At 47.0% G+C, this 13,982-nt stretch overlaps 1 protein-coding gene across 5 annotated transcripts in view; it reads left to right on the forward strand.

The window, feature by feature from the left end:
- The window catches only part of Farp1 (FERM, ARH/RhoGEF and pleckstrin domain protein 1), a 237,565-nt gene that overhangs the window by 167,497 nt on the left and 56,086 nt on the right, over positions 1-13,982 (forward strand). For all 5 annotated transcript variants that reach the window (XM_029541596.1, XM_021203293.2, XM_029541598.1 and 2 more), the window contains exons 4-5: positions 9,962-10,004; positions 13,014-13,092. In XM_029541596.1, the coding sequence (XP_029397456.1) occupies positions 9,962-10,004; positions 13,014-13,092 (122 nt within the window). The remainder of the gene's footprint in view (positions 1-9,961; positions 10,005-13,013; positions 13,093-13,982) is intronic.

Raw genomic sequence — 13,982 nt, forward strand, 5'->3', positions numbered from 1 at the left:
CACTTTGTAGACCAGGCTGGCCTCAAACTCAGAAATCCACCTGCCTCTGCCTCCCGAGTGCTGGGATTAAAGGCGTGTGCCACCACGCCCGGCTAGCTTGTTATTTCTAACAAGCCTGCTCAGCGCCTGCCCAAATGGCCACATGCTCCTAATGGTCTTGTGTTCCCAGGCTTGTCCGAGTCCTGCCCAACTTGAAACTAGAGTTGCCTTTCTGCTGCTGAGGTCAGTAGAGGGGTCTGAAATGTCTTTCTCTGCAACCCTAGGGACTTCTCTATGTCAGGAACTAAAAAGGCTTGATTGATATGATCCATGATAGCCCTTAAAAGTTTGTACAACTATGAGAACTGAAACAAAAAAGAAGTATCAGTGAATACATACAGTGCTTACTCATATGTAACGGCAATAGAAACATGAGACTTGGGGGTGTAACTCAGTGGTAGCCAACATTCAGGCTACAGGTTCAATTCCCAGACTCCCCACCAATTCAAATACTACAATGCATAGCATCTTATGTGTACTTACCATGTGCAAAGGTAGATCAGACCCATTCCAAATGCACATGAAGGGCTCGGTGCAGCTGTGCGCTAGGAGAACGTGATGAGGTCAGAGCAGTGGCTTGCACGCACTCTGAGGAAGAGTGGCCCTGCTGGCGCCATTGTGGATGTATACCCAGCAGCTCTTTAGTCCTGGTTTGGGGTTTGGAGCTCAGGCCTGTGAAGCTGGGTTGTCCTTGTAAAGGTTCAGGTAGCAGGTGGTAAAAGCAGAAACGGAATTCCAACTTCATTCTGTCCTGCCTGCTTTTCTCCCTGTCTGTGCCAACCTGGCAGCTAATTCATATAATGGTAAAAACCAATTGTTTTCACGAAATTGATCTACATATTAAAGGGGACAGTGTTAGTGAACAACAGTGTTCAAGTGGGGTCCTGGTTGTGCCTTCCTCTCTTTATCTGACTGCTGGGTTTGGGGGTACAATCCTTTGAAAATTCAATGAGTTTTACAATTATTACAGCATGTGCCCCGTGTGTGCATTGGCTATAACCTTAATGCAAATCCCTCTAAGGTGGGATGAGTGCTCAGTGTGGCGACATGTCATGAGCTCACAGTGTGGCAACATGTGATGGTCTCAACATTCCCTGCACTGGTGGATTCTGTCTTGGACATGCTAAGCAGACAATGTTGACTGTCTAGCCTGAGGAGGAGTGTGATTATCTGCATTTTCTTGGATGTTGGAGCCCTCCTGCCCTTGTCCCAGGCAGTATAACCTTGCCACCAACCCTCAGTGTCACCTCCTTGCCAGGCCTCTTGGCAACAGGAAGACTGGGGCATACTGAGCAATCGTTCCAAGCTTCATTTTCCTAATCTGTGAAATGGGGAGAATAGCGTCCCAAAGGGTTGGATGTGTTTTTATCCACACAAAGCACAGGCCCTCAGGGAGTGCTCTGCAAGCATGGATTACAGTCAAGTGTGTTTTACCTTGTTCACCATCGGCATTCTTGTGTGTTTCAGATCTATAATGGCAGCCATTTTTATTGTGATTCATGGTCCTAACTTTGCACTTTGCCATTCAGCATGCTTGCAGAAGAGAGTCATTTTGAATACCTCTGTAAACCAATTGCACAACTCCCCATGCCCAGACCCCCACCCCTGGCACCTACATTCAACATACTGCTCCTGAGAATATACTCCTGAAACATCTGTGTTTGGGGTCTTGCACTATTTATTTACCTGTCTATAATGGAGCTCATTTGACTCTCTTCAAGGGTCATCCACAAAGCAGACTTCGTTTCCCCATTTCCTACCATTTCTGTTGTGTGTACACCATATCCTGTGCCCTCGTTTCTCTTTTGATGGATACATGAGTTGTATCCACATCTGGGCTGCTCTGAGCAGTACTACAAGGAGCTTGGGCTTGCCGTCACTCCGATACCCAGCTGTGATGTTACCTTGGCCAGCCTCCCTTTGGAAGGCCGTTCACACACCAGTCTGGGGCTGTCTGTGTTAGCTCTGCTCAGTTTTCTGTGTAGGATACACAGGAACTCCCTTCCTCAGAGTACCTTCCAGACTAGGACAGTGACTTTTCGACTCTGGGTGAGAAGGTGTTGAATTCAGGCACCTTGAAATTCCACTCAGCCCTTTGCCTGTCTTCTCACTGTTTTAAGTGCTCCAGTCAGGCACCCTCCTCCCCTCCCTCTCTTCTCTTCCTCAGAATCTTGTCAAGCCCAGGGCCATGCATGTGCTAGGCAGACATTCCTAGAAAGGAAAATGAGGGTTTGCTGTCGCCTTAAGATGTTCCTCAAGGTTGTGCATAAGCAAATGGTGATTATTAAGTTGTTAGTTGGAAAACTTGTCCTGTACCTTGTTAGTCGGCAGAGGTTGTCACATGTTCCTAGTGAGGTTACCTCCTGCCGCTCCCTGGTCCAGACAGTTTCTGTCCCTGAAGGATCTGGGACAGGGAGTCTGTAGAGCAGAGAAGTCTTTATCCTCCTTAAAAACATACATTGGGTCTTCTGTGCCCGAGGTGCTGCTATCTTGGCTTTCTGCCTAGTGTGCTAGCTGATTGGTGTATGGGTTTGAGGCTGAGAAAAGGTAGTTTTTGCTAATAATGGACACTGGAGCCTGAAGTGGATACCTGGTAGCCAGGTGGGTCCAGCAGAACCTGGCCAGTCTGATGGGAGACCTGTAATGACAGCATAGGTAGAACTACAGATGGCATGAGCAAGAACGTCGCTGTCTTCCTCTTGAGCATCACTTACAGAGGCAAGATGGCCTTGCTGGTGAGCCTCACCTGATGGGCGAGTTCTAGGCCAGTGAGAAACTTGATCTCAGAAATAAGGTAGACGATGGTCCCGAAGACTTCCTCAGAATACCTAAGGTATTGCTCTGCCTACCATGTGTATGTACACCCACGCACACACATAGTGCACCTGAGCACACATATAGTACACTTGTACACACATATAGTACACCTGCACACATGCATAGTGCACCTGTACACACGCACATATACATAATGCACCTGTACACACACATAGTGCACCTGCACATACATAATGTACCTGTACACACACATAGTGCACCTCAGTACACACACATAGTGCATCTGCACACACATACATAATACACATGCACACACACATAGTGCACCCCCCCAACACACACATAGTGCACCTGCACATGCATAGTGCACCTGCACACACATAATGCACGTGTACACACACATAGTGCACCTGAACATACACACATAGTGCTCCTGTACACAGACACATAGTGCACCTGCACACACACACACACACACACACACACAGTACACTTGTGCACACACATAGTGCACCTGTACACCACTGTGTGATGGCCATGAGAGTTTGTATTTCATATAGCTTTTGCATATCATGAAATATAATTCTTCATTAAGGTGCTCTTCCCCCGGAAGCCGTGACCCTCCCCTCGGGCTGCTTAGCCCAGCACTGTGCTTTGTGTCTCTTACCTCTGTTGTCTGTCTCCAGACCTCCTTATGTCAGGAACCACTGCATCCAGCCCAGAGAGCTGGGTGGATCATATCTATTCCCCTGATGATGGAATGAGCCCAGGAAGGCTCCTGACACATAGTAGGCAGTTAGCTCTCTTGGATTCTATCTATTTTTGGGTCAAAACTCAGAATGCCCTCAGGCTAGCCTGCCAGTCTTTAAAGAGACATTGTTTCTAGGCCCGATGAGTCACCCTGGTTTCAGTCTGGGTACTGATGGGAAAAGCCTGATGTTTGTGTCCTGTGTCCCTTCTAGCTGGGAGAGAAACGTTGCCTGTGGCAAGTGTGCTTTTGATGGGTTTTTAACTCAGAAACTGCAGTCATTTGGTACTACGGGTGTCCCTGCTGGCTGTCCCTGCTGGCTGTCCTTTATTTATGAATAGTCACAGTCCCTGACCTTGCTTCTTCCCTAGAGGGTGACTCTGAGGCAAGATGGGGCGCTGTGAGGAACCTGTCGGGTGTAATGGATTAAGAATATCTCAGGATACCCAGAGCCTGTGGCAAGCTGCAGAGATGAGGGAGCAGGTCACCTCTGTCACCACAGCCACCACAGTGTCTGACTCTGTCTGCCAACAGGTGGCCCCAGAGTGACAGGCCGAGGCGGTGAGGCTCTCTGCAAGCCCATATGCACACTTCAGACTTTGCTTAGCGGAAGCCTGGCTCCTGCTGAGGCTTCCTGGCACGCTTTTAGAAAAAGAAAATCCATCATAGCCAAACGACATCTTTTAAAGTGAACGTTTCAAAGGTAATGGTAATTAAACAAGTGGTTCACAAATAGATAAAACTGAATACTTGCTATTTTATGAGCGCTGTGGCTGCCTCCATCTTAAAAAGCAGATTTGGGGGCTGGAAAGATGGCTCAGTGGTTAAGAGCACTGACTGCTCTTCCAGAGGTCCTGAGTTCAATTCCCAGCAATGACATGGAGACTCACAACCATCTGTAATGGGATTGCCCTCTTCTGGTGTGTCTGAAGATAGTGACAGTGTATTCATATACATAAAATAAATGAATAAATCTTTTTTTAAAAAAAGCAGATTTAACGACTGGAGATATATCTTAATGGTAGAATCTAGCATGCACAAGGCTTTGAGGCACCAGCATCTTGACATATTAGTTAATTGATTAAAAAGAGGAATCTCAGGGTTAAGGTTTCTAATCATCATGTAACTCCTGCCTGCCTCACTCCCACCCCCGGACTCAGGCATGGTTTTGCCATGTTAAGCCTTGCCTTTATTATAAAACTTTCTTTTGCATAGTCTGAAATAGAAAGGTCTGTGTAAATGTGCTTGGTCACAACTGCATGGGTAGAGCCTGTACCATAATGAACTTCGTGCTTTAGCTTACAGATCTGCCGTGTCTTTTTCATTTAAAGATGTTCTCGTAAGTCAGTGTGAACACTCTGCGATGTATGGTCTGAGTGTGCTCGGTTTCCTTTAACAAGTCAGTATTGGGTGCTTGATATGGGTACTCATCTAGCTTGAATGAAACTCAATGAATTTAGCCAGATCCAGATCATGGTCCTGGGCTGGATGCAAGAAAGCTCTTCATTTGGTGGGAAGAGGGTAAATATTGTTGAGTGTCTGTCTTAGTCAGGATTTCTATTCCTGGACAAAACATCATGACCAAGAAGCAAGTTGGGGAGGAAAGGGTTTATTCAGCTTACACTTACTTCCATACTGCTATTCATCACCAAGGAAGTCAGGACTGGAATTCAAGCAGGTCAGGAAGCAGGAGCTGATGCAGAGGCCATGGAGGGATGTTCTTTACTAGCTTGCTTCCCCTGGCTTGCTTAGCCTGCTCTCTTATAGAACCCAAGACTACCAGTCCAGAGATGGCACTACCCACAAGGGGCCTTTTCCACTTGATCACTAATTGAGAAAATACCTTACAGCTGGATCTCGTGGAGGCATTTCCCCAACTGAAGCTCCTTTCTCTGTGATAACTCCAGCCTTTGTCAAGTTGACAGAAAACTAGCCAGTACAGTGTCTGACGTGAAGAAAGGTTACAGAATGAACAGGTAGTAATGATTGGTGTGTAGGAAGTCAACTATAAATCCCTGTGGTCTCACTTGAGTTTTGCCAGTGTCTGTACTTCGATGGCTCCAGGCAGCACACTGAGCAAGAGATCTGGAGATGTGTGCACAGAGGCCTTGATTTTCCAGTGCTATCCCCAGAGCAGCAGGATGTGTCGGCGTCCCCAGAAACTGGCTGGATCAGGAACTCAAGGAGAGTCCAAGCGTGTGTATTTCAGCAAGTTCATGGCGAGGTGCAGTGCGCTTGACTGTCGTTCCAGCAGTTGGGAGGCTGATGCAGGGGTGTCCCTGAATTGAGGAGCACAAGAGCCACCTAGTCAACACATCTGAACCCATCTCAAGGACTAGCTCAGTGTAGAACTCTTGTCTAGCTTGTACGGGGTCCTGGGTCTACTTCCCATCTTTGAGGCAGCAGGCCTGGTGGCGTACATCTTTGATCCCAGGTGGATCTGTGTGAGTTCAAGTCCAGACTGATCGGTAGAGAGCTACAGGCAAGGCAGGGCTACACAGTGAGACCCTGTCTCATTTAAGGTAGGAGGGGGGCTTTGTATAAAGGAATTAAAAACAAAAGCGCTTAGGATGATTCTGACAAAATGGCTTTCAGAGCCACTTCAGAAAACAACTATGGAAGGCATATAAGTCCAGTACTAACAGATTTGTTTGTTCATTATTTTTGAAACAAGGTCTGTCTTTGTAGCCCAGGCTGGCCTTGAAGTGTTCTGTTCTCAGTTCTCCCAGTGTTGGGGACTACAAGCGTGCGCTGCCCTACCCATTCAGAGGATTGTTTTGAAATCTATATGCTTTTATATGTCATGCCAGGGCTTTTGACTTATTATGTGGACATCTCTCATTCACTTCAAAAATAATTTCAAATTTCTCTTTGATTTTTCTTTCTAGAAGCTACTTCATTGTGAGCATACAGAGGTTTCCCTCATTTTTGATTTGTTAGGTTTTTAAATTAGTTTCATAATGGCCGAGGAATGTAGTTTGTATAACAACACTTTTTAAAATAGTTGGCTCATGGCCCAGGACATGACCCGTTTTGGTAAGAAGTTTATATGCAAACGAAAAGGATGTAAGCACATGTCCTAGCGACATTTCCGGCAGTGACAAACAGACCGTGCATACGAGAGCATTTCTGGGTTGACAGCAGAGCTAAGGAAGCCTGTGGCTCGGACATTGTCACCACATAATGGCCCCTGCCTGCCAGGTTAAACGTGGGGCAGCTGTGGGTGCTTCCTTCTGGACTCCCGGCTGGCCTGGCATCTGTCACCCACGGGTGTGCTTGTTTGTTTTATTTGTTTAACCCCACACAAGGTGTTTTCCCTCGGAGAGTTTAGCCCTTCCTCTCACGCCTCTCCATCTCAGTGTTCTAAGTGGATACGCGCCTAGAAATTGTTATTTTTTTCTCTGCTGCCTCTGTCATCTCTGAGTCCTGGGCTAGGTTGGGTCGGGTTTTTATTTTTCCTGTGGGCCTCCTTTTTCTGATTCTGTACCCGGAGACTTTGATTGTCAGTTGGATGCTGGGTAGTTGTGCCTGTTGCATGCTGGTTAGTGTGAACTTGGCCCTTGACAGTTGCGTGCTGGGTAGTGTGAACTTGGCCCTGCGGTGCTCTCTGCCTTTGTCTTCCCACGCACTTGGTACTTGTTCTGGATGCAGTTACTGGGAAACCATTTGGACCTTTAGTCTTCAACTCTAAAACTGGTTAGGTGGGATGCTTCCAAAGCCTGCCCCCTCACGACTGTCTGGAGGCCCACAGGATCATGGGCTTTTCTAGCCTGGCTGGTGGGAGTCTACGCGATTCCTGGCTTCTTGTGAGCCAGATATTGTTACCCTCAATATGTCCTGGAGGCTCTTCTGGATTGGAGATGGCTCAGTCACACTAGCATGAAGATCTAAATCCAGATCCCCAGCCCCTATGGGAACAAGGAGCAGCTGAGCCCGTCAGTAACGCTAGCTCTGACGTGGGTTGGGGAAGGAGGGACAGGCAGATTCCTGGAACTCATTGAAACAGTCACTTGGACAACATGGTAAGCTCCAGATTCCTTCTGTGAGAGATATTGTCTGACAAAAAAGTGGAGGGTGTGATAAAGGAAGACAACTGCTGTTGGTCTCCATATGCACAGGTGTATGTGTGCGTGTATGTGCATGTGCGTGTGTGCTCTCGCACGTGTGCATGTGTGTGTTCCTCTATCCAGCTTATCGATAAGTCCCATTGGTTCTTAGATAAGGAGGCAGAGAGACTGCCTGCTTGATGCAGTGGGAACCAAATCTCCTCCTTTGACGTCACTGCTTCAATTACTGAATTGTTCTATTCCTGTGACCAGCCATGGCTAGCTAGTGAGGTCCATGCTGGCCAGGTGTACAGAATGAGACTGTCTCAAACACACTCGGTGAAGAGCATTGTTGCTAATCCTGTCCAGTAACGCATCATGTAGACATCCATTACTTCATTTACTTGCTTTATTTAGGCTATTGTAAAAATTTTATCACTGTCATAAAAATGTTAAGGTTTGCATTCATTGGATATACATTTTGTATGAACAAATACACGTTTACAGACACAGGTGACCAGATGGAGGAAGATGTGAAGGGACACCTTCAGATACCTGCTGCAGCACCTGTAGCACAGCTGTGCCAACACGTCACCTATAAATAAGAATTGTGCCCTGGCCTTCTTCAGTGACAACACACACATGCACACACACAAGCACACACACCACATGTATCCTGTTTAATGCCCGAGGTGGTATTTCCTTGTTGTGATTTGCATTTCCAGCACAAATCATTCCCCACTGTCAGCATTTTTTCTTTGCCTTTGAAAGTTTCTCTGTGTAAGGACCTGTCATTCCTGACACCACTTCTACAGGCTGTGTCTGCCTTACTTTTCATTTCACCATGAGGATTTTAACCTTGGTTCTGTCCTGGGTGCAAAGAGAATTCCTTTCAACTGACCAGCAGTTCAAGGGCAGTTTTTAGAAAGCAATGCATAGACTGTGTGCTTAGCTTGTGTTAAGACCAGCTGTTCTTTCTCTGATTTGAATTCTGTGCAGGGAGCATAGAGGTGAGAAAGAGCTAGGACTTAGGGGTGAGTGAACCCAGTTCAGTTCTAGCCGGGCCTCTGGATGGATCCTGTACCATGCATGGCTCAAGTTTCTCTCCTGGATCCCAGGAGTCCCTCTGGCTTTGAGGGCCAGATAACTTTAGGTAGTGTATGAGGGTATGAGGTATGATAGCATGTATGTATGTAGATAACTGTGTGATAGTAGATAGTCTGTGATGTATGATAATCTATAAATACTTATCCCCGCTCTCTCTCCCCTCAAGGATTTTCTATTTTGTGTATAGGTAAACCACACATAGAGATATACAGAAATGTAGATATATATCATGCATATTTCATTTGGCCACTAATGTGATCATTCATTAACTGCTCACTCATTAATATCTTCAGAATGGGTAAATATAATAAAAGCACAAATAAAATTTAAAATTTTTGGCTTTTAAACATGCTTGTTTTTATTGCTTTTAAATGTGTAGGTGTGTGTCTCGGCGTGTGGGCATGTGCACATGAGTCCAGGTGCCTATAGAGGCCAGGCTCATCAGACTCCCTGGAGCTGGAGTTACACATGGTTGCTAGCTGCCTGACATGGCACTGGGAACTGAACCTTGGTCTGCTGGAGCTCTTAGCTCTTGACCCATCTCAGCATTCTACTGTTGAGGGCTCCATCCACCCCTGTTAACCATTCACCTTGGCTTAAGAACGGGTGTTTTTACATATGTTATATGTATATAAGTGTTTTGCCTACATGTATGTAAGAGTACCATATCCATGTAATGCACACAGAGGCCAAAAGAGTGTGTTAGATTTCCTGGAACCAGAGTTACTGACAGTTGTGAGTAGCCTTGTAGATGTTGGGGATTGAACCCAGGTTCTCCAAAAGAGCAGACAGTGTTCTTATCCACTGAGCCATCTCCAGCCCCTTAAAAAGGTTTTAATGGTCAGGTTCAGGCATAGTATCTGCAGAATGTGCACTAGAACAATCAATAAACGGAGTTAGCAGAGCCTGGAGCTGTGGTCCTCTTCCAGAAGACCTGGGCTCAGTACCCAGCATGCACACGATGGCTCACAGCCATCTACAACTTAGTCCTAGGGAATCCATCACCCTCTCATGGCTTCTAGGAGCATTGCACACATGTGGTACCCAGAGATACATGCAGATGAAATACCTGTATACAGAAAATAATAAAAGATTTATGGGAGGTGGCACTGTGAAATGTGGCATTCTAGAAGAAGAAATGCTCACGACCTCACATTCTCAAAAGGACTTTCCTTTCAGTACCTTGAAATGGTCTCCAGACCCTTTCCCATACTTGCTGACATTCTGTCTCCATTTGCTGTAGGTGTGGCTGGATCTCCTGAAGCCCATTGTGAAGCAGATTCGAAGTAAGTGTATCCTTCGGGCTTCCTGGTGATGGCAATTGTTAGGCCTGGTGATTCCCGAGTGGAGGTGTCTTTTTGTCTGTGACATGACTCCCTAGAGATACAGATTCCTTGTTCCCTCATGACAGCTTGTCAGCACCCACGAATCCACAGACTGTTAAAATAGGCAACTTCCGCCATTTTCATACATAATCCTTTGGTAATCAAAACTTCGTTTAGAAATCACACATCATCTTGATTAATGACTAATGCCTGCTATTAAGCCCCCAGAATAATTGAGCTTGTCTCTTTGTGCTGTTTGCTGTTTTAACTGTTCAGCGCTCAGGGGAAGGGTGGAGCCTTCTGTTCTTGAAATAGACTTGAGGTTTTCTAATCTTCCTTTTCAGAGCCTATGAAATCAGAATGCTAGCATTGTCTGAAGAGAAAGACTGTGTGTGCTTAATGTGTGTCTGTGTGAGTATGTGCATGTGTCTGTGTGTGTGCCTGTGTATGTCTGTGGCTGTATGGGTCTCTGTGAATGTGGGTGGTATGTATATATGGTATGTATGTGTCTGTGAGTGTGTGTGTGTGTATGTGTGTGTGTGTGTTGTATGTATCTGAAGAGCAAGCAGAGCTCTAATATGAATCCAGCCTGCATATTAGAAAGAAGAGCTTAAGGGGCCCATGAGAACAATGGGAAAGAGGAAGCGTGGGGTTTTTGTTTTCAGTCTCCTGGCCCCTGAGCACCAGCTTATCATTTTCTCTGCTTTGAGATAAGCTGTGTTCTTCAAAGTTGTCCCAAATGGCCTAGATTCGAGTTGACGAGACCGGAACTGCAGGCTATAATTGCCCCTGAGTCTCACTACACGTCCGAGCTCACTTTTCTCTGATTAAGAAACACCTCTAGGCCACTCCTATTGATTACTGTGGATGTAAAGACATGCAACAAAGTGTCTGTGAGGCCCTCCTACAATTACATTTGATGCTGACCTCCAGTCATTTAAACTAAGCAATGACCCAGGCTATGGTAAGGGAGCCAGGAACACACTGCTGAGAGAAACCCCAGTGCCTGCCCAGTGCAGGTAACCAGGACCTAAACGTTCCGGCTTCTCTGTGGATCCAGAAGATTCTCACTTACTCTTTTCTTTTTTTCTTTTTTTTTTTTTTTTTTTTTTTTTTTTTTGAGACAGGGTTTCTCTGTGTAGCCCAGGCTGTCCTGGAACTCACTGTGTAGACCAGGCTGGCCTAGAACTCAGAAATCCGCCTACCTCTGCCTCCCAAGTGCTGGGATTAAAGGTGTGCGCCACCACGCCTGGCTTTTAATCTTGTAGTGATGAGTGAGGGGCCCCCTTGTGGTAGGACAGCAGCCATGGTTGCAAAGTCATAACTGAATTGGCCTGCTACAATCTCAGCATCTCCTCTGTGTGCTGTGACTGGCCCTGTGTGATGAAGATGTCACTTGGCATTGACAACAGCATTGTCCTAGCTTCGGGTCCCTCTGGACCTGAGTAGCCTCCTGAGTATGGAGAAAACAATAGCCTCTGTCCCTCTCAGCCCACGATGGCTGTTTGACATTAATCTGATTGACATTAAAGGGTGGGCTTTCCCTCTTGCCTTGTGCTGTACAATCCACCTCTCCCTGAACTCCAGGTGGCCTTGGAGCTGGTGCCACCATGTCCCCTCATTTTTAGGCTTAAGTTGGGAATATCTCAAGATCCTTAACCTCAGCATGTCTATGCTTTGACTTGAGAGAGAGAGAGAGAGAGAGAGAGAGAGAGAGAGAGAGAGAGAGAAGATGTACACGTGGTTTGCACCATGTGCAGGCAGTGCCCAAGTAGGCCAGAAGAGGGTGTCAGATCACCTGGGAGTAAAGTTCTGAGTCGCTGTGTAGGTGCTGGGAATCAAACCCAGGGCCTCTGTTAGAGCAGCCAGTGCTCCTACCCACTGAGCCATCCATCCAGCCTCCGTGGCTTGCCTTTTCTGGTACTTTGTACACAGCCAACATCTTCACTTTAGAGTACATTGCTTGACCTGTTGCTCTCCTTCCAGATGGCAGCCCCTCGGAGGCTGTTACATCCACCAACAGTCTGGAGTCTCACACTGCAAATCCGTACATTATACTCTGTTTGAAAGTTCTCCATCACATTCTCCTCCAGCCACTTCCTGATTTTGTTGTAGATGCTTCAATATGTGCATGAGACTATAAAGGCTGTGGTGGACAATGACATAAACAGGGCCCCAGTCCATCTGTATTTTCTCTGCATGTCTCGGAGCGGAGATGCGTTTGATGAGGTGGCGGCAGCCATGCTTTGTAGACAGCTGCATACCCTAAGCTGTATGAAGGCTTCACACCTCATCATCTCCCCTTCCCATGACTTGAGTCTACCGTGAATTGGAAGCCAGCTGGAGCTACATAGTGAGATCCTGTTTAAAAAAAAAAAAAACAACCAACAAACCAAAAACATCTGATTGATTTAAATACACGGTTAAGAGCCTTAGCTGCTCTTCCAGAGAACCTGGCTTCAATTCCCAGGACCCACATGGCAACTCACAACTCTGCACCCCCAGTTCCAGGAGGTCTGGTACCCTCACACAGGCAGACACGCAGGCAGAACACCAGTGCACTAAATGAACACACAAACACGTAAATCAGGCCGCTGGAGTCAGAGGCAGGTGGATCTCTGAGTGCCGGGCCAGCCTGGTCTACAGAGGGGTTCTGTGACAGCCAGAGCTACAAGGAGAAGCCTTGTCTGGACAAACAGAAACAAACAACAAACAGAAAGCACTTGGTGAGATACAGCCGACTGGTTAACCGCAGAGGGTGCTGGGCAGCTAGTGTAGTACTGTGGACAGTTTCTTAGATGATTGTCCGCGACTGACTTAGCAGCTGTGACCGCTCTGGATGGCTTGGATGGTGGTGGTGTCTGGACTCTGGAAACCTTGGGGTGATGAAGATGAGCCTCTGAAACTCTTTCTCGGGGACCTGGGAAGCATGGATCGACACACACTTACTGATGTTGCCGTTCTTTTCAGGACCGAAGCACGTCGTTGTGAAATTTGTTGTGAAATTCTTCCCTCCCGACCACACACAGCTCCAGGAAGAACTCACCAGGTTAGTGGCTGTCAGTGGGGTGTTTTCACTGGAGTGGATAGAGGGAAATCGGACACTAGTCTCTAATGGACTGAGGGTTTATGTCCGTAGGGCTTATGTGACCGGAGCTCTGAAGTGCTTATGGGTTCCACCCTTCTCTCTTCGTCTGTGCCTGCAAGACCAAGGGGAGGAGACCATGTTTTGCTGCAGCCTAGGTTCTTTGCAGCCTTGATTGATAATGAAGTGAGACGGCTTTAAAGCCCTTCAAGTCATCTTCCATCCATTTCAGTCCAAGTCACTTTTAAGGTCTCTTATGAAATGGATTCTGAATTCTGTTAAGAGCACTTCAGAGAGTCTGACTTCAGTTCCCAGCACACACACACTGGGCAGCTCACAACCACCTGTAACTCTAGCTCCAAGAGATCCGATGTCCTCTTCTGGCTTGGATGGGAAGCTTCACACATGTGGTGTACACACACACACACACACACACACACACACACACAGAGTCACACACATATGAGAGAGGGGGGATTGATTTTATTTTAAAAGAATGCATCTTTTTTGCTGCTCTGGGGAGGTGACATGGCCGTTTCGAGAAGGATATCACGTGTGTGTCTCTGATCTCCGTAGAGCAGTATTAATCAAGGGCCTGCACACTAGTCCAGGTCACCCCACCCACCCCTACTTGCCTGCAAACAAGTGACTGAGTTGAAAGTGTCCCTAGAGGGCCGAAGTCACCAGGCACCTGCGAACCATGGTTGATAGACTTCAAGTCCAGGAGCATCGGCCAGGGCTAACCCAAGTCACAAGACACCAGAGCCTATGACAGTCCTGGGCCAGTGAGTTCTCTGCCAGAGCCTATGACAGTCCTGGGCCAGTGAGTTCTCTGCCAGAGCCTATGACAGTCC

This window comes from Mus pahari, chromosome 8 (assembly GCF_900095145.1).
Source record: "Mus pahari chromosome 8, PAHARI_EIJ_v1.1, whole genome shotgun sequence".
NCBI classification, from domain to species: domain Eukaryota; kingdom Metazoa; phylum Chordata; class Mammalia; order Rodentia; family Muridae; genus Mus; species Mus pahari.